We start from the raw sequence: 25112 nt of genomic DNA on the forward strand, positions 1-25112 counted from the left end.
AGAGCAGAGCAGCTGTCCTTAACCATGACACATGGACCCTAGCAGCTGTGCCAGCCTATCTGAAATACAGGCACTGGCACAATAAAGATCTGTCTGACTGTCAAACTGTTTGGCACACGCATACAGACATGGGAAGGTTTAAGCATGCAGTTTATGTGCATAGAAACATTGTTAACCATACACAAACACACACAAACACATACAGATTGAATAGACAAACAAGCCCTGGCCCAAATACACATTTGCTTCCTACAGTCACACCCAAACATTAGGGAACAACTCACAGCTGTCAAACTGACAGTAGGGCTACATTGACTTAGGACTTGATTTACCTGCGTGTGTTGTGCGCGTGGCAAGGACACCTCCTGTCACATTTGAGGCCGTAGTGGCCCTCCGGACACAGGCGGACCTCACACATCTTTCCTGTGTAACCCGGCTCACACAGACACGCCCCGCTGATGTGGGAGCACTTGGCACCGTGTACGCAGCGGCACGTCTGGCTGCAGCCCATGCCATACGTGCCAACCGGGCACTCGTCCTGGCACCTGCAGAGTGCAGATGAGATAGAGGTCTGGGGTAAACTACTCAGATTCAAAGTTGATTGTTCTAGGTTTTACACATGCAGCACTTTTAATGTGCCCCCAAGGCAAGGCTTTTGACTTCTGTGTCACCACAATCCCCTATTCTACCATTCTTTTGATTCTAATAATTGTAAAAAAGCATATGCACCAACAAGTTTTATATTTCAACGTTCAGGGGTATGTGGCACCTCTGAAAGTCTGAGGGACATGCGGTTGACACTTTTTCAAAAGAATCATACTTTTTTTAAATAAACCAAACCCTTAAAAGTCTAATAGCTAGGGGGCTTAAACGTTTTGTAAATAAACCATATATCTCAACCAACGTATCTTTTCCTTGATTACAGATGCTGTACAACCAAAAGCTGATCTTTTCAAGGTGATTTTCACCACAAAATCAAGCTCTGTTTATGACTTGGAAACCTTTTGCCGTTATAATGAAAACGTTCAACAATCCCACAATGATTGGTCTGAGGAAAAAGATGGACCAGATTCTTACAAGATTGTATCAGTAAGTTTTTCTGTTAGGATCATGCGTTTTCTCAGGCTTTTTAGTGTTCCTCGATTTGTATCTATTGGTTATCAATAGATACATCTCTCAAGTGATTTATAAATCTACAATTTTAGACACTGTTTCAGTCCTTCTAGCAGACAGGACTAATACATACCTTCAGAATATTGAGGGTTTAGCTATTTAAAACAACACTCTTAAATTCCTCACCACATCATATTTGCAATACATTCCATTTCCATCTTTTAAGTGACCACTAGACGATATTTCCTACTTGTTGATAGTCCAGTCTCCCTCAGGACTCAGTGCTACAACGTTTCTTAGCTCCTATCTCTCTCACTGGAGCAAAGAGCCCCTCTTAGAATTCTCCATTATTAGCACTGTTAGTCATTGCCTACATAAAATGAATGAAGCTGTCAAACTCTCGGGATTCAAAGCATGCCAATGGGGCCGCACTTATCACACTCATTATTTTGCTTCAGCAGATGGCATTTGTCAAGGTCAGATTGTCAAAAAACTGCAAGTAAAATACAGAGACAGCTGGGTGTGAACACACACATGGGGGCGTGCAGTCTTTACAAGAAGTGTAAGTAGGACTGCTACTAAATTCTAATGTAATAGTATTGTACACACTTTTGTATATCTAAATAGATATATTAGTAGTATTATTCCAGGAAAACAGATGCCCCCCATCCAACACACAAAGCAACACCCACTCCACCAACACACAAAAACACCAATTCAAACTCACTCCTAAACCAGTAAGCCACACATGCACACAGATACCCAAACACCACCCTACTGTACCTCCCACCTCATAAACACACACACACGCACACACATCCCATCCCTCTTTCCTTCAACAAACCCATTACCCTGGTCTGGTTCTAGTTTCCAGTCCTGGTCTACAGTAGGGTGTGTCGAAGTTGGGCCCAGTTACTAGCCCAGCGGTAGGGCACCAGAGGTTTTTTGCTTTGACATTTGGCTTCCCTCAAGCCCTTATTAACTCATAAAAGTGCACTTGCAGCGCTATTCCTGTACATTCACTGGGCAGGCTAAGTATATGGTGCGTTTTCTCTGATACTGCTAATTATATGGACTTAAAGCTCTACTCTACTGCCTGGCATGGCTGAGTGCATGAGAACACTGATTGGGGAAGCTATGTTTACAGTTGTGAAAATTCTCTCTAGCAAACACTGTAAGATCTCAGTGTTATTTTTCCATTCATTTATAACTTTCAAGAGTAACTGAACATTCTGATTTCTCCCTTAGTGCCTTCACTTTATATTAAAAACAATGCTTTGTCTTGAAAAAATGTGGGTTGGGGACATTTCATTCATATTCTTTTTGGGGCTTTCATGGTCCATGAACACGGCCAATTATCACACACCACCCACTCCTGTGACATGTCAGATTCCCTTAAAAGGTACATATTCATTAGAAATGTCTTCAAATGTTTTAACCCCTAGAGGTTGAAAGGTCTGCAATTTAACACCAAATAATAATAACATTTTGCAAATATTTGTTGTGAATACAGAACAGGATCGATCAGTTTACCCATGCCTGAGTATTAACCATCTGTGTTTTCCAAAAAAAGTGTTTGGTGTTTAGTTACTTTTCAAGCCTTTTGGGAATTGCTTGATATATGTACACAGCGTGCAATGAAGAATCAATTTTGGGCATCCATTTTTGTATGTAAAACCATGACTCGGAATAGGTCTTACATAGGCAAATATGAATTATTATCTCATCATTTGGCACTACTCTTTCTATGATGCCAGATGCATTCTCAGAAGCATTTTCTCAAAGGATCAAATTATTTTCTACTAGTGGATTTCCAATACATTCAATGTTTCTGCATGTATTCTTACACTGTATAAATATGTCTGCCACCACTGGGCCAAGACATTACTATTTGTAACACCATCCAGTTGCTACTCTGTGGGACCCAGAAGCGAATAACTGTGTTTGTTTGTTTGAATCTTCATTTGAATTTGTTGAAAGAGGCACATTAAATCTTAGTAATGTGATGTAATTGATTATGTTACATTGTAGAGTGTATACCTGTAAGCCTTTTAATGCATTCTTTAAGTTTTATATCATGCTTTTCAGGAAAACTGACAAGGGGAGGTTATTTACAATTGTTGGAATCAAGCCCAGCTCCAGTGTGCCATGGGAGACTCCATATAAGTGTAAGATATAGTCTAGCCTATAACTCGGGCATCCCATGACCCTCCAGTCTGACATGCAGTAGACAGAGTTCTAGCCACAGAGACATCATGCATCCTACTGTAACCCCATTGGTATGGACCTGATCCACACTCCTGTGGTCAAACACACACACACCAACAGAGACGCACACACACATACAAACACACATACATCTTTGCACACACTCACATACAAACACAGGTGGATAGCAGTGTACACACACAAAATTCTGTTCACTTCCGTTCGCTGACTTTTTCTTTATCTGTAACCAAAAAACACACACACAAAAATGTGCACACACACACAAACACAGCTGCTACAGAGCAAAATGGCACCAAGTTTAAAGGACGACTAAGAGTGTTCTTTATGCCTATCAATGTGGTTGGAATGTTTGAGTGGACTTGAGTGGAGTGTGGGAACAGAAACTTGTCCTCTTGGCATCTGAAGCCTTGAAAAGTGAACACACATAATTGTAAACACATTAATATAGCAATTCCATTCAACATACAAGCAAGTATGTACCACACTTGTCTACATAGACAAACATAAATAACTTCCCCTCGAAAGCCCTTTGCTCACTGAGCCATTCTCAGTTGGTTGGACACAAATGTGGAGGAGTTGTGGAGGGGAAAACAATAACATTGCTAAGTTTAGCATTAGCCTAGCATCTTCTGTAGTGTGTTTACTGTGTCACTGTAAGTTAACTCCCCTACGGGAGTAATGACAGGACTGTGGCTAGATACCACATGGGGACGTGAGACAGGAATAATAGATTGCAAGTACAAAATAGTAAATGTTTTATGTACTTGCTTTTTTAAAGGGTATGATATATGAGTTCATATAAACTTTCAGCAGCATTTTACACATTAAGGTAACAGGGCAATACCTATGGTAACAACATTGTAGTTACTTAGGAACAGCAAGTTATTACACAAGTGAAACTTGGTTTGAAAAGGGTGGACTTTCCATAGGTAAGTAGATGTTAACTGCCTTTTTACAGTATCCACTTGCTTATCATACCTCTCCCCCATACTGTGCCTTCTTTTATCTTTGTAATAACCTACTACCGCTAACACTTTACACCATTTAATACCATACATAGCAATTCCTATGTACTTACAATGTTTTAACTATAGGTATTGTGATGTAGTTACATGGTAGTTCATGTAATTTGATGTAAAGTGAAGAAGTAATATTATCCTGAGACCTGGAAAAAATGTCTGGATTTAGCTGATAAATATATTTTAAGGAAAATAGTATTATATAAATATATAATAAGGAAAATAAGCTAAATTTCACCATACTTTTCTGATTTAAACTTCATTAACTAACTTCATTAACAAACTATAGATCCTCTCATGTCTCATGAGGTCTTCCACATTTGTGATATCCCATCAAAGTGACTTCATTTGCGTTAAAGTGTGGCATGGTTGACAATGAACGCAAACCGAATATTAGACTGTTCATGTCCCTGGAAGTGATGTAGTTAATCTGTTTGAGTGAATTACCAGGACTACTGCGGCCTGTTCCATCCACTGGCCAATAACAAGGTCAGTAAGTAGAGGGCAGGAGTAAGCGAGCAATTAACCTGCACAGCCAATCGTTTTTGACAGGGACTTGTAAATGAAGACCAGCTTAAGATAGCCACTGGTCAGTTATTCTTGTGCCTCTATCAGTAAGCAGTACACTGTGAACTAAATTTGAAAAACATTTTCTATTAAGGTTACATTAAGTACTATGTAATTATACATTAATGCCTATATTAAAAATAGGTACCTAGGTTAAATTTAATTTAATTATATTAAGTGTTAGCTATTGCTATCACCACATTTCAATTTGTTGAATATACGAATAAACAAAGAATAATGTATTAATATTAAATGTATAGAACAGACACTTTTATACTGCCAAATTGCATATTTGGGTTGCAATCAGGCTTTCCTACCGTTCTCCAGTGTAGCCAGGGCTGCAAAGACACTGGCCCGTGGACGATTCGCACTTGCCCCCATTGTGACACTGGCACTCCTGGGAGCAGTTCCTGCCAAAGCGACCCTCTGGACATGGCTGGCCGCACACCGTACCCTTAATACAAAGGCATGTACATAAGGATCATATATAATCATTGTACGGAATCAATGTTATCCTGTAAGTATTAGGACGCAAAAAAAAGTAGTAGTTCTTGGTGTCGTTGCATGTTTGCATGAGTGGATGCATGAACTGTAAATTCTTGTTTGAGTGAACTGTTGCCGGTGTGTGTGTGTGTGTGTGTATGTGTTGAGGATGAATTACCATCCATCCAGCTGGACAGTAGCACTGTCCAGTGATGTGGTGGCACACCCCACCATTCTGGCATGGGCATCTCTCTTCACACTGCTGACCATGCTTTCCTGGCGGGCACAGGTCCTCACAGCTGTGGGCATCAAAGAGAGAGACAGGTTAATGACTGATGTTTCTTGGTGTATTGCGCTCACATCTTCACCTGCCTCTATACACGTGTGTGTGTGTGTGTGTGTGTATATGGATGTGATGACTTACAAAGCGCCGGTGTATCCCGGCGAACAGTTGCACTCCCCAGTCACATGGTGGCAAGTGGCACCATTCTGGCACTGGCATTTCTGTTGGCACCCATTTCCATAGGTGCCAGCATCGCAGTGTTCCTCACAGCGCCAGCCCCGGTACCCGGGGTTGCAGATACACGCCCCGGTGATGGGGTTACATAATGCCCTGTTCTGACACTGGCAGCGGTTACTACAGTGGGGGCCCCAATGGTTGTTGTCACAAGCTAGGAAAGGGGGGAAAAGAAAAGACAAAAAGCAAAAAGATTGTTAATTCTATTCCATTACATTTTGGTCATAAATTCATTTTATGAGTCTGTTATGTTAATACAGAATAATGTATGAGTTGTTAGACTTCAAGGTAGACCCACATCCTGGCCAAAGCTTCATAGATCATATTAAAATAGAACGGATTATGAGGCCACACAAAATCAGGTCATAAACTACCACATAGCCACAACCTGCTCTGAGGTCAATCATCTTTCATGGCCAGTTGTGGATTCACCAGCATATATTTTTGTCTCAGACCTGCTTTGAATTTCAACAAATCTGCTGTCTACCCTACCCTACCATCACCTCAGCAAAAACCAACATAGGCGTACGTTTGTACAACTTCTCCAAACATCCAATACCCAAATGAAAGTTGAGTTTAACCAAGATAGTACACGTTGACCATGACCTTATACCCACCCTGTAAACCTTTTGCAGAGGGGTTTCAACCACAATCATCCTATCATCAAATTCACAGAGGATGGGAGGGACTGCGGTTACAGCAAACAATACTTTAAAGGTTGTAAACTTGAGCCACCCCAGAGTGCCTTTTATTGCATGTTTATTCTAGAAGGCATTCATCTTCGAAACACATTTTCATGTAAATATGTAAAAATGTAAAGAATATAGAAAGAAAAAAAGTTAGTTATTAGTTGAATGGGTTTGGGAAACTACGAGACCAAAATGGTCTGCAGTTATCTCACTGCAAAACTATGTATTTAAAGAGTTAGTCCCACATTATACCAATAAGTTTACGAAGAGTAATAGAGTCTATAGCACTGCTTTTTCAGTGCTGGAAGGACAACTATAGACTCTAACTCTTAGGCTCGATTTGTAGAAGATGCAAGGGGAATTCTGAAGAAATTTACAGAATCTAGAATTTCATGATGATTCTTAAACATCCAAGCACAAACACCATGAGTTACTTTTTAATAGGGACCCCACTTTCCAAGTGTCTTTGGTTTGCTACATTGGCTTGAAGGTGCAACTCAATTATGCAGTGCACATTCAGTATATCTACAAATGAACACAAGCAAAATGTAAGTTAAATTGATCTTAATGAAACACCCTTGGATGAGAGGATGCATGTGGATGCCACATGTTGTCATAGAGGCCATAAATCTATGGACGTCTAGCCTGAGTGACACTGTGGCACATGGATGGATGCGTGTGTGCCATTCCATTCTCATGAAGCTGAGACCACTATGCAGAGGGACTTAACAGTTCAATTATGTCTCCTGCATTAGTCCAGACAAAAGCGCACTGTCTCATCTCGGGCCTAAGCACCTCGCATATCACACAGGATGGCCCGGAAGAGGCAGAAAGGGTCTGTGTGAGCGGTGCAAGCCGGGGATGTGAGGAAGAGGGAAAGCAAGACCAAATCACAGTAGTGAAGGTAGAAAGAAGAGATACTATAGGGAGAGATAGGCAGAGAGGGGGGGCAGGAGGGAAAGCAAAAGAAAGAGGAAGGGAAACTGGACTCAAACTGGACTCCAACATAGAGTTAGAGAGCAAATTAATAAGTAGGGATAGAGAAAAATACACAGAGGGAGAAAGATACAAAAAAGAAAGCAACAAAAGAAAGAAAGCAGGAATGAAAGGAAGGAATAAAGAAAGACCCAGAGAGAGAGAGAGAGAAAACAATCACATTCAACACTGGGACTCTACTACCTTTATGAAAGCTGACCTAGATAAAGAGGAGCCACCACAACCTGACCTGGAGGGATTCTCACACTGCAGTCTTGGGACAGCTTGTTCTGCTTTGTTGCCCTATTCAAGACCCAGCAACCCCCCTAAACACACACACATCCACTCATGCGCACTGAAAATAAGTAAAAGGGAGAGAAGGAAGGAAAGGGAGGAAGGAGAGAGGGATTTTACCATGTGGTTGTTTATATCATGATTTGGGTCAATATGTCCTGTTTTGAAAGTAGATTGTTCTCAATAACTTAATAAGGAAAACAAAAATTATGAATAATTTATGACTAACAAAGTTTATAATACACTCCAGATTTTCATGTTTCATGTATCCACTTCTTTGTTCATTGGACCACTACTGAAAAAAAAAATCATAGAAAGAAAAATACATTGAAATACATTAAGTAATCTGACCTTCCATTTAAATGTTGGCCCAGACCTTGCCCCAGATCAAAGAGTGAGGGAAGTAAGGTTGTAGGGACAGTGAGAAGGAGTGTTTTTCCATTTGTTTCTGATCGCCCACTCTGCCATGCAAAGCTATGCACAGTGCGTCAGTCCAGAAAGCTCCTGGGAACAGTCATTTTTCTTCACAGGGATCCAGAGGATTCCAGATGAGAAAACACATCTGTACAATTTCTCATGTTTTCCACAGTATTGTGTGGAACACTGCTCATATTTACTATCTTTGTGTGTGTGTTTGTGTATGTGTGTGTGTGTGTGTGTGTATGTACGCGTGAGTGTGTTTCTAAGGAATCGACTATGGTGATTAACTTTTGAGTGATACTAGATTGAGATATTCAAGCTGGCCTGCTGAAATGTAGTTGTGTGAGGTTATTTCTCATAGTTTTCTGAATGCATGGCCTATGACTGACAACAACCATTTTCTGCCCTTATACTGTCAGTGGACAACAGTGCAAGAGTGCCAAATCTTTAAACCATTTGCTGAAGCCAAACATACATGTATATTGATGATCTAAAAAGCACAAAGAGACATCAGTCAGCTGTTCTGAAATTCAGTGAGTCTCAATGGAGACACAATCTCACATATCTCTGTGTCAGGCACACTCATAGACTTAACACTAGACAAACTGCTAATTCAGATACAGAGTCTTAGCTGGTTTGTGTGTGAGAGTTTGTCACTGTATAATAGCTCAATAGTATGGCAAAATACAGAATAAACCTTTTTTTTGGAGGTCTATGGAGTTGAAGTACTTTGAGAGGTGATGAGATTGAGAACATGAATCTTTCTTTGGAACAGTTTCTGGCCAATGACTCTCCTGAAATATAATAAGAATGGTCCTCCAGAGTTCCTTGTGTTCTTGCTGTCATGTGTCCGGCCTACTTCTAAATCACAAGTCCTAGACCCTGAGGTGGTTTCCTGCATTACTATCTCTCTCTTATTCTCCTTTCTCTTCTTTTTCTCTAAAAAAAAAATAATTTCCTCCCTTTTTTTCTTGTTCGTGAACCCCTAAAACCATCCTCAGACATATTGTTGGGGTCTCTTGACCCGTTAAATGGATGCAACAATAGGTCTGGTCTTTATGGCCTCTTGAGGAAATGAAAGTCACATTACTTTGGGAATGTTGAATGCATGTATCGTTTTGAGAGGCCACCGAAACAGAGACTGTATGAGCTAAGGCCACTTGGTTTAAAAGGTAAAGGATATTCAAAACACGGTAATCTTTGACTGTTCCAGTCAGTGATCTGACTTTAATCTTTTCAAAGGGCAATAAAGAAGGGCCACATGTGAAGATGACATGTAGCACAATGGTAGTATATTGCAATCCATCCATGATCAGTTATTTTGTTAATATGTTAATACAATTTCTTTTTACTCATGAGTGTGTACAAAACATAAATTAAACATAACAAAACTGTTTAAAGAGGCAAAAAATAAAAAATTGTCTTTTCAGTTCAAAATACAGTTTTGAACACAAAATTTATCCATATCGTTGAATATTGTTGGCTTGTGGAACCTAATTGGATCACTGTTTGAAACACAAGCATCTCTGACCCAGTTTAATGAAGTGATACTTAACACCCCAGAGGTAAAGCCTGGCATAGACCTTTATTGACTGGTGAGTATTACAATCAATAACGTTAAGTTGCAGCAATCCCATGCCACATGTGCCCCAACTTACTGAAGACTGACGCACAAATGGGCCATAGGCAGAAAACAGACACTTAACCTTGTGTGTGTCTGCGTGTGTCTGTCCAAAAGCAAATGATACCATAAGTATGGGACAATTCTTAGATAGTTTTTTTCTTACTTTCAGTTAACAATGCTTACATACCACAATGTGAAAGTGGACCTTAACTTATTTACTTTCACCTTCATTTCACAATATTTTCAGTCGCTATGCAATAATGTGTGTAGCTAAGACACACCAGTTATCCACATTTCTTTACTGTGGTGCTATACATCTTTCAACAGAAAAACTGTATCTACTTGATAGCCATTTTGTATCTATTTAAGGAAGATAGTTAATTAGGTAGCATTCTAGCTTGACAGTATCAATGCGGACCAGACTCCTTGCCAGACAGACTAGTCCAGCCTGTTCAGGTCCACAGGGAGTCTTCAGTTCCAGACATAACAAGTCTTCTTTATTAAAAATCTTAAATAGGAGACAGCGGGGCACACCGCCCCTCATATCAACACAGAAGTATGGAGATGCAGCTGCACACATGCTTAGAACTCACGTACACCCATGCATGTGCATGAGTGAAAACACGCCGGAAGGAACTCACGCTTACACAAACACACTTGCATACACTTCCTTTTCCAATGGTAACACAACACCCCGCAATCCATTAGATCACGTAATACACCCACAAAATAATCATTTTCACCTTAATATTAAATAGCCCAGACTTCCTTCTTCTCATTTTTCATTAAAAGTGTCTCTCCCAACATTTGGGTGGGGGGTAGGGGAGGCGGTTGGCATAGAGGGGTTGGCAGAGATAGTCCCAATTCAAGCAGACCCCAGTGAAGAGATGGCTCACACAATAACAGGGAGGATTTCCCCCACTTTACCCACAGCTGTCTTCTCTGTAATGCTACAAAGGAAGGGGGGCTTACAGTAACTGGTATCATGTCCTTCATCCTTCAAAGAGGTTCCACGTAAAAAAAAAAACGACTGGGGGGGTGGGAATTGTATCAGTGAAAGGAGTTTAGTTTGGGATAAAAGAAGACCTGCAACAACATTTAGAAAAACAACATTTGAGTTAGTAAGTTAGTTGACCATATGAAAGTGTTGATGTGGTGGTAGGTTGTGTGTGTGTGGTGAGTGAAAAATTATTGTTTCTGAGTGAGCCGATATGCCTGTTAGAGTGTTTATGAGTGAAAGTTTGTGTGCCGCGAAGCGTGTGAGTGAGAGAGACTGTGTGTGTATGCGTGTGTGTGTGAGAGAGAAATAGAGAGACACACGAAAAGAGACAGACAGAAAGAGACAGACAGAGGCAGATAGACAGGCACAGCTGAAGAGCCTTACCGCTTGAGCAGTTGGAGCCCCCCCACCCAGGCTCACACTGGCAGGTGTTGGGGGCCACGCAACGGCCATGAACACACTTATCCACACAGTGGGCTGGAGAGAGGAAAGAGGAGGAGGATAAAAATAAAGAAGAAGAGAAAGGGACATGAAAAAAGATTGCGTTAGATTTTTTTCACCGAAAACTTTGCCACTTTAAAGACGTGTACTGTGGGAGAAATTGAAGGATTCACCATTGGCATATGTTAATCCATTTCAGTAGATCAAGTCTTCGTTATATTACCTCAGCAATTTCCAGCTTTGAAATATCCGTTGTTTTCTACGCATTATCACTATATTATAATATTTTCTACATAGTTTTAAGTCTACTTCAAATATTCTTCAAATACTTATTGACAACTTTAATGTATATACTGTAAGGATGTTTGTACTTTGTAAGTATTCTTGTTCAAGCTTGTTATGCACATTGTCAAAAAATATGGACATTGTGTAGGAGTTGTTAGGATACAGTTACGGTATTTGTGAGCTTGTGTCTGGCAAAAGTATCTTTGATACAACTGAGGATCTCTTCCGAATACTGTGGCATAAGCGTAAGAATAACAATTTTAAGAAATTTGTCGTACAAGAAATACAGAGGGTGTTTTTACATTTAAAAAAAATATGTCATAAACCTTTCCAAAAAATTGAAAAGTAACAAGCAATTGAGTTATATCGTAAAAATTGTAAAAAACGAAAATGTTTTTTTCTTGCTCAAATTCTTAACCTGATGGTTAGGTTATTGAGTATTGTAACTCCCTAAATATTTCCATGTCCTTAACTATGCTTCTTAATAAGATTTGATAAGCCAGTTTTGACACAAATCTGAATCTTTAAGTGTGTGTCTGCATTAATAGACCCTATGTTGCTTTCATCACTTACAAAGTAATTCAGCCATCTCGGTTTGACACAATATGTCTGCCCTTCAGACACACTGTACAGTAAGCCTATTGATAAAGGAGGAAACTGAGGGGCAGCAAAGGGCAGCATGTGATAGTTGCACACTGCATCCTGTTTACAACAGATCTCTTTCAGAATGAAGATAAAGTCCCCTTTGAGCCTTAAGTCACATTATACCCCATCTCTCAAGTACATCAAATTGCTGATTCACTGCAGATAAAGAAAGTGGCTATCACTCCATCTTTCACATTGTTGGCTAGTTTATATATTTTAACTCCATTGGCTCTAATCTCAATTCAAATTAATGGGATGAGAAAACAAACTGAAATTTGTATCTTTGTAACCCGTAAAACAAACCCATGGAATGAATGTCTCTAAACGGAGAAGAGACAAGATTCTTTTTGCTATGATATGGTTGTTAAATAGATTTTTGGGGGGGCGTTTTTTTTACTGCTTGCCCCTGTTGCAGAGTCAGTTGTTGTTTTTGTCATTGGGCTTTCTGACCCCTGTTTCTCTGTCTGCTGAACACCTGTTCTTGGTTCCTGGCACCTGATTGGCTGTCTTGCCACATGTTGACAACAGTCATTAGGGTTTAGCCTGACTAATTCATTTTCCAAGGGGAACAGTCAGCAAACCCCCTTATTCCCCCAAACTCAGATCTTGAAATTACAACCTAATACATTCCACCTAAAAGAATACTCATGTTACTCAATCATAAATGCTTACAGCACTGTATGTATACAGAGTAATGTGATACTTTACTGTATAATTTATTACAGATCTATATGCACAAAAATGCATACACTCACACCATTGATATGCCCTTGGCAGTATAATATGGTGTTGTTGCTGAAGACCTGGGCTCATTTTATCGGACGACAAATGTATTTTTGTAAAAGAAAGAAACAAAGGAAAAGTACGGTCAAAAGAATTGGAACAGGCTTTAGGAATACTAGACCAGCTGATACTCACGGATACACATCTCCCTACTCTCATAAAAGCCTGGGCAGCACTGGGACTTGCGGCGGTACATGGTCTTTTCTCCCCGGCGGTAGGCAGTCCTGTAGCTTAGCCTTTAAACCAAGAAAAATGGCAAGATAAGTAATTAGGAGATTGGCAAGAGGGATGCTATCAAGAAATCAGTCAAAATACATTTCAACCAATGCAAGGAGTTAAATATTCAATAAGGTTTCTATGACTTTCATGCCTTTCACACACCTAGGCTCCTTACCTGTGTCTTGTGCACTTAAACCAGTTGAGGATGTCAGTGCAGCTGGTGTAATAAATCTGATCAAAGGGGTGTGCATACGACTCCTCGACAGTGACAGAGTAGCTAATGGAGAGAAAAAAACAAAATAGGGAAATATGGGAATGGTTTTAGGAGAGAAGACAACGGGGAGGCTGAATGAAAGGGGGCGATAGGATGGGACAGTGAGATACTGTTGCTCCCCACTGTTTATACAATATAGCCAATGTGTGGTATAATAACTTCTCTCTCTCTAAAAGGCTAACTTCTAGCTAAGGCTAGGCTAGGCTAAAGTTAGGGCTGTGCTAACCCCTAAGTGGATTAATAAGGGCACTATTAAGGTGCTTGTGGGGATATATCCAAGTGGAATTTGGATTAGGCCAGTAGCTTTACCCTGACCCCCCTAGTTGTCCCTACATGGTTGGTAGTGAGTGAATAGCTTAAATCATTGTGTGTGGCCCTGCCTTTCAACTCATCAGTAGAGCGTGCATGTTTATAACAAATGTATAAATACGCCAACAATTAAGTTTCATTTGCAATTCAAGACGGTTAGCTGCAACAATTGCTCCCTTGTGACATGCAGGCGACAGTTGTGACAACAGAGTATTTTGCAGAGGAAAGCAGCCTCATATAAAAAGGGAGTGGCTGGTAGGTAGATAGGCACAAGATACTTCAAGTGCTTGTGGACCTTTAAAAGACACATTTCCAGTTTGGTTTCATCATAAAAGTGCACAAATTTGAGGGACATTGTCAGTAAGTGCTCTATTAAGGTCACATGTTGTAATGCAAGCTTTCATGTTGGTAGGAATCAGTCAACTGGTGTAATTTGTGTGCAACAGACTAGTTAGCACACATTTACAGTGACCCATTTAGAACTTTATGGAATTTCCTTTGAGCAGGAAATTCAAGTAATTGAACATACAATACATTCATTTTAATCATTTCTAGATTTTGTTGATGTGTTTTCAGAACAATTGTGTGTGAACAAAAGTGTATAATTTAATCTATAATCATAAACAACAGGAAAGTCTACCTCCAATCCCTCTCACTCTCTCTCTCAAAACAACACACATACTGTGTACCTCATCTCTCTACTTGTCCCTCTTACAAACATGCACACAGTCTGAGGGAGCTGTTCCATGACTGTATTGCTTCTTAGTTGTCTGAAAGGGTGCAGCTGTTTCCCCAGATTATGCAGTGAAAGTAAATCTAGCTGGGAAAGCTGCCTCCACGTTTGTTCTTTTCAATCTACTTTAATGGATTTCTGATCCTCATATTAATTTGGTCCTGCAAATCTGCCTGACAAAAATGTAGGTGCAGGATTCAAATGAGCTACAGCTAATGCAGTTTTGTCTATCAGTGCAATTCATAACCTTTTAATGTGACTTCAATGATGACCGGAATCACCATGGTGTATAGCACAGGCCTAGTACTCTATGCAAGTATACATTAGAATAGATTATTCTCAACCCTTGTGTTAAAGGGGATCCAGTGGTTGTGGCTCACCTCTCCCAGTGGCTGCAGACATTGGGGTCCTCCAGGTTGAGGGAGGAGGTGGACCTCGGCAGAAAGCAGCAGGTCACCGCCAGTAGGATGTTCAAGGAATGCCACAGGAAGCGGGCCATCTTGGTCGAAGCTACACCTAGGAGGAGGGAGAACATTTAGTTATATTTAAGTTAGTACTTACATTTTACAACTGATATTTCTGTATATTTTAATTAAGTATGCATAGTTTGCATTGATTAAAAAGCTTACAACAAAAATGTATTGCTGCTCATTTACTCTTCTCGCGTTAAGACGGACAAATGTGTCATCTTAACCTGAACGCAATTTTTTTTTGGCACATATGGCGTTCCATAAGACTACCTACTCAAATCAGGCTACATATGATACTGTCCTGTGCCTAGTGCCTTTTTCTTTCTTAAGTAGCCTAGTCGATTTACAGTTCTACCAGTTAACTAGCCATCTGCAGAACCTCCAGGAAGCTAAAAAGCTATAGCTAATTAAAACAGGATGACACCGCGGATGTAGCCAGCTATGTTTTCTGCAATAACACCACTCTGGGCTGTATTTTTTGTCAGCTACTAGCTATGCAAGTAGCCAAATGACTTGTTGTTCACTGAGTCAGTCTCCTCTGAACACAGTGAACATACCAGCTTGTATTTATTGTACAGGCCTTTGCAGGGGCGGACTGGCCATCGGGGATACCGGGAGAATCCCCGGTGGGCCGACGGGGTTGGGATGGTCCAAAATACCGGCCCAGTTCCATTTCCAACCGGCCCTCTGACATGGCTGACATTTCATATTATTTCACGTCACAGCTTGAATACGTATAAATTGCTTTAAGACCTTTTGTAGTGTAGAATCACTGACTGAGATTTGTACTGTTCCTCGCTATCTGTATTCACACTCATGGTGCGCAAAAAAAATTAATTCTGACGTGTCTTCTAAAATGTGTTCTTACGGACTTCGGATGTTTAACCTAAGAAATTAAACATATATGATGTAATTTCTTTGTAATCATCCAAAATAATGCTAAGTATATGGGTAGTTTTCCAAGTAGGCCAATGACAGGTCAATACGAGCGATGCATTGAGTGGACAACGTGCCGTGTTTTGAGTGAGCCGCGCGCCGTTTACTGAGTGGGCCGGTCTGACAGTATAACTCCCGGGCCACTTTTTCCCCCCAGTCCGTCCCTGGGCCTTTGTACAAACGCATGCGTTGTGTGACATTGTGACGATTCTGTGACTGTGGCTAGCTATTTAGCTACCATTAGCTTTTTGCCACAAAAAAACTCACATTCTGCCTAAACCATGCAACAAAACATTTGCAGAAATACAAGCAACGCAGTTGGGATGACAACGAACATTTAAACACCGACACTGTCTATGTAGTGCAAACATTTAGGGACTAGTTAGGGTAGGAAAATAATAATGAATAAAGAAATAAATATACAGTACCAGTCAAAAGTTTGGACACATCCAAACTATTTAGCAAAAGTTTGGATGTGTCCAAACTTTTGACTGGTACTGTATATGAGAGAGAATAGCTGCCAGTAGTTCCTCATAGGACGCCGTTCGGTCCAGGCAGAAACGAATAACTTGGAGCTTGGTAAGATGGATTCTCACATGGCTGTGATCTTGCAAAGCTGTCTTAAAAGGTTAGGCCTTTCATCCCAAGAAACCATAAGCCTTGCTTACATCATTACAATGTTATTTTGGTTAATATAACAACACACAATAGGCAATTCTATGCTATTCTGGTAACCTATTATTTCTAATAACTCAAGATCTCCTTCGTAAAAAATGTTTGCCCTTAGGGGGTGCTACAGACCACACCCAAAAGTTCAATTTTTTAAAGTAATGTAATGTGTAAAAGTCAAAGTAATGGCACATTTTTCATGGGGAAGAATAAAGTCTCAAGGACCCATAAGGTCCACCATGATGGATTTTCCTGTACAGAGAAAATTTGGGAAAACCTTCAAAAATCTTCTTCTCTTGAACCATAGGTTCAATGGACTTAAAAGTTGATATACTTCTGTAGAATAGATTTTCTGTCAATTTGTTATTGAACCAAAGTGAATATGATACAAAATGGCTGAAGGGGGCATATTTATGTAAATGTACACATTGCCTCAATATATATGTGTCTATAAATCCAATGTCATTTTGACTGATGGTGTTTCAAACCTAACAAGTTTCAAGATTACATCTTATATACCGTGCAAAATCTCACCTTGATAGGTAAAAAGATGATTGAATTACAGCTGTTTCAACTTGGGAAACGTTTGACAATGCTAGCCAGGGGCGTTGTTAGACATAAAACCCTACTGGGGCACAGGCCCCTATTCATATCCCTTTTTTTCTTCCAAGCGTGTTGCGCACAATGCACTAGCCTACTAGGCTATAGAAACTCCCCTTGCTTAACCCACTATAGAACAGTTCAGGGGAAAAAGTTTGATATCAGCTTTGGCAGAGACATCTAAAGTTAACGCAAGCGCATATTTTTTATTTTTTTCATGTAATATTGTATTTATGTTTTCGTAAAAATAAGATGATCGGTAGGCCTATCATTTAGAAACTTTCTTTCGTTTTTAGTAAAAATAAGATGATCGGTAGGCCTATCATTTAGAAACTTTCTTTAGTTTTGTAATGTTTTCTTAGCCTACCTCAATTCTGACTACCTCAATTCTGACTCTGTGTGCGTGCTGCAGTGGCTATTTGGCAAGCTCAGAAGAGCGCACTGACATTGGTTTGTGTTTTTGGTTAAACTGCTTTGATTTTACAAGCGTTAATTGGGATACTGAGTTAATTTTTTCTGGGATTATCAACCTAAATTAATGCACTGACTAATGAAGTAAATTGTCAAAACTCAAACTTTAGATTTTACTGGGGCATAGCAGATTTATATTGGGGCACGTGCCCCAGTAAAAAGGGTCTAACGACATGCCTGTTGCTAGCCATAGGAGAGAACTTACAAATTGTTTGTAAGTTTGAACTTGGGCCAAACTTGACTCTATACTTTAATCTCTAATCTCTACATGGATTGGCACCACTGTACCTCTCCGGTCTCCTTGCACCCTATTGCCCCGCAAGGACTCTAAGATCTCAAGATGCCGGCTATCTGGTAATACCCAAAATTAAGAAAAAAACTGCTGGAGGTAGGGCGTTCTCATATAGAGCACCTCTTCTCTGGAACAAATTACCTGTCTCAATTAGGGAGGCTGATACTGTTTCGACATTTAAAACTAGATTAAAAACGTTCCTGTTTAGTCAATCCTATGATTGTTAAATGTGTGTACTTTCTATGTAAACCTGGGGTGTGCGTTTGCCTATGTGTGTATCACATGTAACTTTTAAATTGTAATTTTAGCTTATGTTCACACTGCCCATTTAAATGTTACAAATAAAGTAAACCTGTTATTGTATATTGTTACTGTAATAGTTCCGTTGCTGTATATTTTAATTGTTATAGTTTACTAGTTGGAGACAACGGGGGGCTGGTTGTTTTCATCCTTATTCGTATAAATATAACCTATTTTAGAGTTGTTTCCCCTGGAACAGATTTCATGTTCCAACCAAGGGGGGCTGTCGCTGTCTTGGTGTGTGGGGCTGCATCACATACCCTCTTAGCTTTGTTAAATTGCTGCACTAGTCCACACTTGACCGGTGGGGATCTCATTCTATTACGACTGAAACTGTTAGCTGCTCCTGGCATTCTCTAATCCCTGTTCTCCTCTCTGTCCCCCCCACACATCCCTTGTGGTGTGGGGGGTCTGAGCTGTCAGGACCTGCCTGGTCGTCGGTCTACCAACGCTGGACCAGGTCGTCAACCGGAAACCAGCCTCCATGACGGTCAACAGCGAGTTTCCAGGTCCCATCCAACGTCTATAAAGCCGAACAATGGATTTTTGGTGTTTTAAAACCCATTGACACTGTATGACTATGTTTAGCTTGTGTTCTGCTCCTCTCTCTTGCCAACCGTCTCTGGAGGAGGGGATCCCTCTCTGAATTGCTCCTCCCAAGGTTTCTTCCATTTTTTCTCCCGTTGGGAGTTTTTCTGGGAGTTTTTCCTTGTCTTCCTTGAGGGTTTAGGTTGGTTGAGGGGCAGTTCTATGGGCGTATGTGAAGCCCTCTGTGACATGCTTGCGTGTAAAAAGGGCTATACAAATAAATTTGATTTGATTTGATTTGATTTACTTTAGTTTTCAAAAGTGAAACTGCTGCAGGAGAGACGCTTTTCTAAAATCTGGTTTGTATACAATGGCTGTGGAGGGCTGTGTTTGATGTCAATTGAACAATATTTCAACTACTATTTTGAGGCGCGTGGGCTTGCTTTATAATTTTTGGGCTAAATGAAACCAGTAAGTTGGCTTCATTGCATTTTATTGCTCTGTATATTATACAGAAAACTCAGAAACCAACTATTCTGACCTGGTAACTTTGATTTTCTATCATACTCCATGGCAATGCATAGTTAAATGGACTGTATTTATATAGCGCTTTTCTTCCTTAGCAGCAGTCAAAGGGCTTTATATTTTTTGCCACTCATTCAGTGTTGTCCGCGGTTTTGCCGCAGGATTGGGCTACTTTTGAAGTGTTGCCACGAGTTGAATTTTTTGTCCGCTGGTTCGGGTAGACCTATTTTGCATGCAAATTACATTAATATCTTTAAATAAAAATCTATATTTTAAATGAAATTATTTATTTATACCCAAATCCTACCAAACTGACTCCAGATCAGCACATACACACATGGACATGGGACACGACCACATACACACACGCACTGTGCGTGTGCATAAGTGCCTAATGCTCTCCTGTCTCCTGAGAAAACCTCCTGAAAACTGCTTTTAATGCTGGCATACTAAACATTTGGTGTTACTTTGTAGATATTACAATACATTTGGCAATGATAGCAATGCTGTTGGACTTTAAAAGCAGGAGCATATTTTGAGTTCTGATATTGGGCTGGTTTTTGGGCTGGTTTTATTGGCCATTGGGCTGGTTTTGTCACACAGACCAGGCAACCCTGCCCTCATTTCTCATTCATCCATTCACACACCAAAGGCAACGGAGCAGCCACGCAAGACGCTAGCCTGCCCTGATACTCACTCAAGGACACTTAGGCATCTTACTGCCAACCTTGCGATTAACAGATGACACTCTCTACTAGGGGTGCACTCATTCGATATTAAGATTGGATATCGGCCCCGATATTGACAAAATTGCTGGATTGGGGATTGGAATTATTACTATTTTTTGTTGCAGCACATCCTATGTCATTTGTCAGCAGCACGTGTGTCGGATATGATGTTGTATCTTCTCCCAGTGTCATTGGGGTGTGCTTGCCTTTAGCAAGCACAAAACCATTGTTTTCTCTCATATATATTTATTATTATTTTACCACCCCTAAAGATCCCTCAATATTTGGACTACATAGACAACGTAGGTGTCAAAATGTTTGTATTGGTCCCGATTAAGTTGCTTGTATTTTTATTTACGTTCCGTTGCACGGTTTACATTTAGACATTGTCATTTATTTATTTTTTGGGGGCTTTTAGGCTTGAATTATATTTTTGAATTATATTATTGTGGCAAAAAGTGCCTCGTGTCGCACATGGGAACTTAGTGCTAGCCTAATGTCACAACGTCGGGACACGTTAGCAACGATGCAGAGATACGATGTTCTAGTAAGACAGACAGCGATCTATGTTGATTTGGTGTAACTTTGATTGGGGTTTGTGCACATTTTTGCATCAGTAATGCATTAATTCATCTTACAACATTTACTTTATTCTGTTGGCTAGCTAACATTTCATCCAAAGAAAACCCATTAAAAGCAGCTGATTCTATGTTATGTCAGTAGTCAGCACTGCTAACCTGACCTGACTTCACTTCACAAGCAGAGTTGACCTATGAGGTGCTTGCTTGCAGCTACTTGTACAACTGAGTTGTTGAATTTGTGCACAAGTAATTATATTTTGCGACTGAAAAATTACTGTCAGCACGTGTGAAATAATCTATGGGCTCATGATTTTTGAGACAGATCTGACGCACAGAGGCTCCTCAACATTCCTAATCCTGTAAATTAGGCAAGGGTCCGCACATTGTGAGTCCAGAATAAGCAGGAGCAGAGGCTGATAAAGCAAAAATACATTTTTGTTGACACAAACAATATAAAATCCCCACAGGGTCAATGATGGTTCATAAAAGTAAGATCTGCAGAATCATCAAAGAGATTTAGACCAATCAGTGTTTTCAGTGGCCATGATCATGGGTTGGGGGCTCTGGGCTCAAGGCAAGGGGATAAAATGGGCCTATGATATGATGGGGCCAGTAGGAACCACAGTATGAACAGCAATAAATCAATGAAAACCATGTCACAGCCAACTGATCATGGCACAACATTAAACATTTAAGAATCAATCCGATTACCCAGAACACATCACTCCACCAGAAACTAAGACCCAAGCACTGCACTGAGACCTGCTGGTTCTCCTCTTTGGATACTGTACAATGCCCACAGAAAGTCCACAAGGCCCCCCTTCAACTAACATAGAAAACTAGCACTAAAACAAAGGTGGAAAAAACAGTGATAGACTATTGCACATAGTCAATACGTCCTCCTGTGAATGCACATGGAACAGTTTAGAAAAAGTTCATTGGATTACACAACATTGTTAATTTGATTGCAAAACATACCTACATCATACATCAAAGCAATGTTGATATTCACCTCTTTTTGTTACCTGGGTCAATTTAAATCTCTCTCCCTTGGTGGATGTCCAATCTCTACCAAATCAAGCTGGGTGTATAAAGAAAGGACCCTGTCTTCCCAACCCTTTTTGTGTCCTTTCTTGGTCCCCAGTGTCCTACAAGTATAGGCTTTAGATGGTCTCCCTACCTGTTCTCCCTTACTCCCCAGGCTAAAGTCATACCGGCTACACCCCTACTTCGCAAAGTCCAGGCTAAAGTCAAACCGGTTACACCCCTACTTTGCTAAGTCCATATCCTTGATTCTCCTTTGCTCACATTGTTTGCTTCTACATCTTTTCTTTTTTAGTCATTTTTGTATTACTTTTTTATACTATATTCTCTTGGAAGTTGCTTTGGATAAAAGCGGCTGCTAAATGAACAAATGTATAAGTACATGTTAATATATATATATTTTTTTTTTGACCTTATGTGAATGAAAAGGCACAAATGTGTCTGTTTTCTCATTGGAAATGTACATTCAAAATATCACTGTCCTGGTCATAAAAGCAAAGTTTCTGAGGAATTATAGCCATTTTCTATACTTTTGAGGCATAAGGTATTGAGGTATTAAGATAGCCAGGAAATGTTTTACTTAGTGTAAGCAAATCATTTGGACACTCAGAAAATACATGTTTTTTAAAGCAGTAGCCATATTGCTTTAGATTGTTTTGATTATGGTCCTCATCATGCTAATCTTTATAATTTGGTAGATTTAAATAATAATATAATTTATATACTCACAACTTTTGCTTAACTAAAAAATATATTAAATAAAGCCAACACCAAAAGTTAGGAAACCATTGTTTAAAAAGTAAGACCACTTAAGACACTGAGATCACCCAAAACCTCCAGGGGCCTCATGTATAAAAGATTGTGCAGCTTTCATACCAGAAGATGGGGTACGGACAAAACTCGAAAAGTACCTACGCACGGAAATATTCACATGTATAAAACCAGTCCTACGCCAAGTCCTGCACACTTTTCCTTTATAAATCACAATCAACGTGAGATTGACTGCACATGAACGAGCCACTGACCCCGCCTTACCTCCTCCCATAAATTAATATGCAGATTGACTATAAATGTGCTCCTGAGGTAATTTCTTGGTCTGAATTGCCGCATTTCTTCGAATAAACGCCTCCCTCAAATTATTAATTATTATTTATTCAAAGAAATACGGTGACTGTGAGATTGAGGTTCTGACAACAGAGGTGGAGGCGAGAAAATGTGTCCTGTTTGGCGGCCTGTCATCAGGTATTAGCGACAAAAGAAAGTCGGCGGAGTGAAAAACTGTCACTATTTGCGCCCTTTCTTGTTTTTAACCTGTAGCAGTTTAAGATTTAACTAAATGTAAAGTACATAACAAATACAATTATTATTAAAGGCCATAAATGCTGTGGGTTCAGAGAACCGGACCATGGCAGATTAAGGATGCTTTCACACTTATTAGTCCATTTGCTTGGTCCAAATCAGTGGATCAACCCACAATGCACTACATTTTGGTTTGCTTCCTGGAATAGGTCAATATTAAGAACCAATTACGTTCAGACCTAAAGTGAACCGAACCATGGTTCACTTGGAACCGGACCAAGTCCCGTCTTTTTAGGGGGACCATGGTTCGGTTGATTGGTCCGCAATGACACCCTCAAGTTTAACATAAGTTATTAAGTGGTGTTGGATTAAACAGAAGGCTTTATAGCATTTCCCCGTTTTGGGTTTTGGCATTTTGATGTGATCATCCACATTAATGATCAAACTTTTATTTTTATGTTTTTTGAATAGTCAACGTCATAAACGTAGTAACTTTATTTTGTAATGTTTGGTGAGTTTCGGCACTTTTCAGTTAAAATTCGCCATGTTACAGATCCAGACAAGACTTTGCGGACGGTCCGCACATTCTCACGTCTGCTCAAAAGTTTCTGTGACTGCCCACACATTCTCATGTCAAGTAAATCTTTATACATCACACCGTGTGCGTGAAAACCAGCGTATGCAAGCTTTTTGTGCGTACGCAACGTTTATACATAAGGCCCCTTGTCTCTGGCTGGATCCCAGCACAATGCTGAATGCAGCTTAGATTGTTTTTGTTTCTGTCTGCCCCTCTGTTGGTTATTCATCCTGACCCACTTGTCTCTGTTTGGATTCCTCCTGTTTGTCTGATGCTGCCTCTACAAAGCATCCTTAGCATTAACAATCTAGTCACATCCTAGTCCACCAAAAACAGTCCAAGTCTGTGTAAGCAGTTTAAACAAACAAATCAACTTAAAAAGTTATCAAAATGTTTTTATTGTTTGTGATTTATGAGGCTATGATATTTCAAACGTTAACTCATTGTACTCAGAATCCTTGATTGTTTCATTATTGTTTTACAGCTTAAAGGGAGGGTCCCCCGACCGTCCCAAAGTGTATTCATAATGTTATACTAAGTGACACATTTGAACACCTGTATTGTGTAGCACAGCAGCTGGTCATCTGAGTTTTTCTGTCATCATTCAAGCAGTAGAGCTCTCAGTAGTGATAGAACGACACTGCCAGTGGGTTACTATGACACATTTTGATTTGCCAGCTGTTCAGTGCATATTTGATGCTAGATAGCTAGCTAGTTAAACAAATTAAGTCTAACCACCCCCACCAGGTCTGTCTGCCTGCATTTATTGAGGCTGACCTCTTCCAGAAACATGAGACTGGGAAGGAAGCCTCTAAGAGGACTCTGAGGGGCTCTCTGCCTGTCTGTCTGTTGACGATGTGTCTGCAGAGGCAGTTAATGGGGGCACCAGGGCTAGCATTCTCCTATTTCACTGAGCTAACGGGGCACAGCTGCACCCTCCCTGGCTAAGCCTCCCACACCCGGGGACAACTTTGCCTGCGCACAAACAAGGGCAATGCTGTACGTGTAAAAGAGCACTACACACACCACTCCTGATGGGGGCAACCCTGCTTTGATACTCTGCTCAGCTGGGCCAGTGTCTGGCCAGTATCAGATGCTTATAGGAGGTCTTTTCATAAGGTTGGGGCTGGAAGCACGAGAACAGCGTCTGAAGTTGCTCCAAGCTCAAACAAAGGCCAAACTGAGGCCACATTACATAAATATGCATATGCCAACACTCAGGCTTCTTTCAAGGTTCTGGCCAACATTGACATTTGCCATACATAGTTAGCTAAGGAGAAAATTATTTGGGATTTTATTTGGGATGACGATATGACGTCATGATGTTTATATCAGGCTCTTAAACTAATAAGAAATAACCACTATAATGAGTGAAAATATTTGAGAACCTGTTAGATACACTGTGCAACACATTAATTACTAAGTAATACTGTAGTTACTTTGTGCTTAGTAAAGTTTTTCTTTCACTAAAAA

The 25112-nt window shown here is 40.2% G+C and overlaps 1 protein-coding gene across 1 annotated transcript in view; it reads right to left on the bottom strand.

The window, feature by feature from the left end:
- megf10 (multiple EGF-like-domains 10) overlaps positions 1-25112 on the bottom strand; it is a 43389-nt gene that overhangs the window by 12277 nt on the left and 6000 nt on the right. Inside the window, exons 2-9 of the mRNA XM_084693790.1 lie at positions 15000-15135; positions 13479-13580; positions 13220-13320; positions 11315-11407; positions 5836-6082; positions 5590-5710; positions 5246-5382; positions 333-545 (exon numbers count right to left, since the gene is read on the bottom strand). Coding sequence (XP_084549916.1) covers positions 333-545; positions 5246-5382; positions 5590-5710; positions 5836-6082; positions 11315-11407; positions 13220-13320; positions 13479-13580; positions 15000-15118 — 1133 coding nt within the window. The 5' untranslated portion in view covers positions 15119-15135. The remainder of the gene's footprint in view (positions 1-332; positions 546-5245; positions 5383-5589; positions 5711-5835; positions 6083-11314; positions 11408-13219; positions 13321-13478; positions 13581-14999; positions 15136-25112) is intronic.

This window comes from Hypomesus nipponensis, chromosome 27 (assembly GCF_054491055.1).
Source record: "Hypomesus nipponensis isolate SF chromosome 27, ASM5449105v1, whole genome shotgun sequence".
Classification (NCBI taxonomy): Eukaryota; Metazoa; Chordata; class Actinopteri; order Osmeriformes; family Osmeridae; genus Hypomesus; species Hypomesus nipponensis.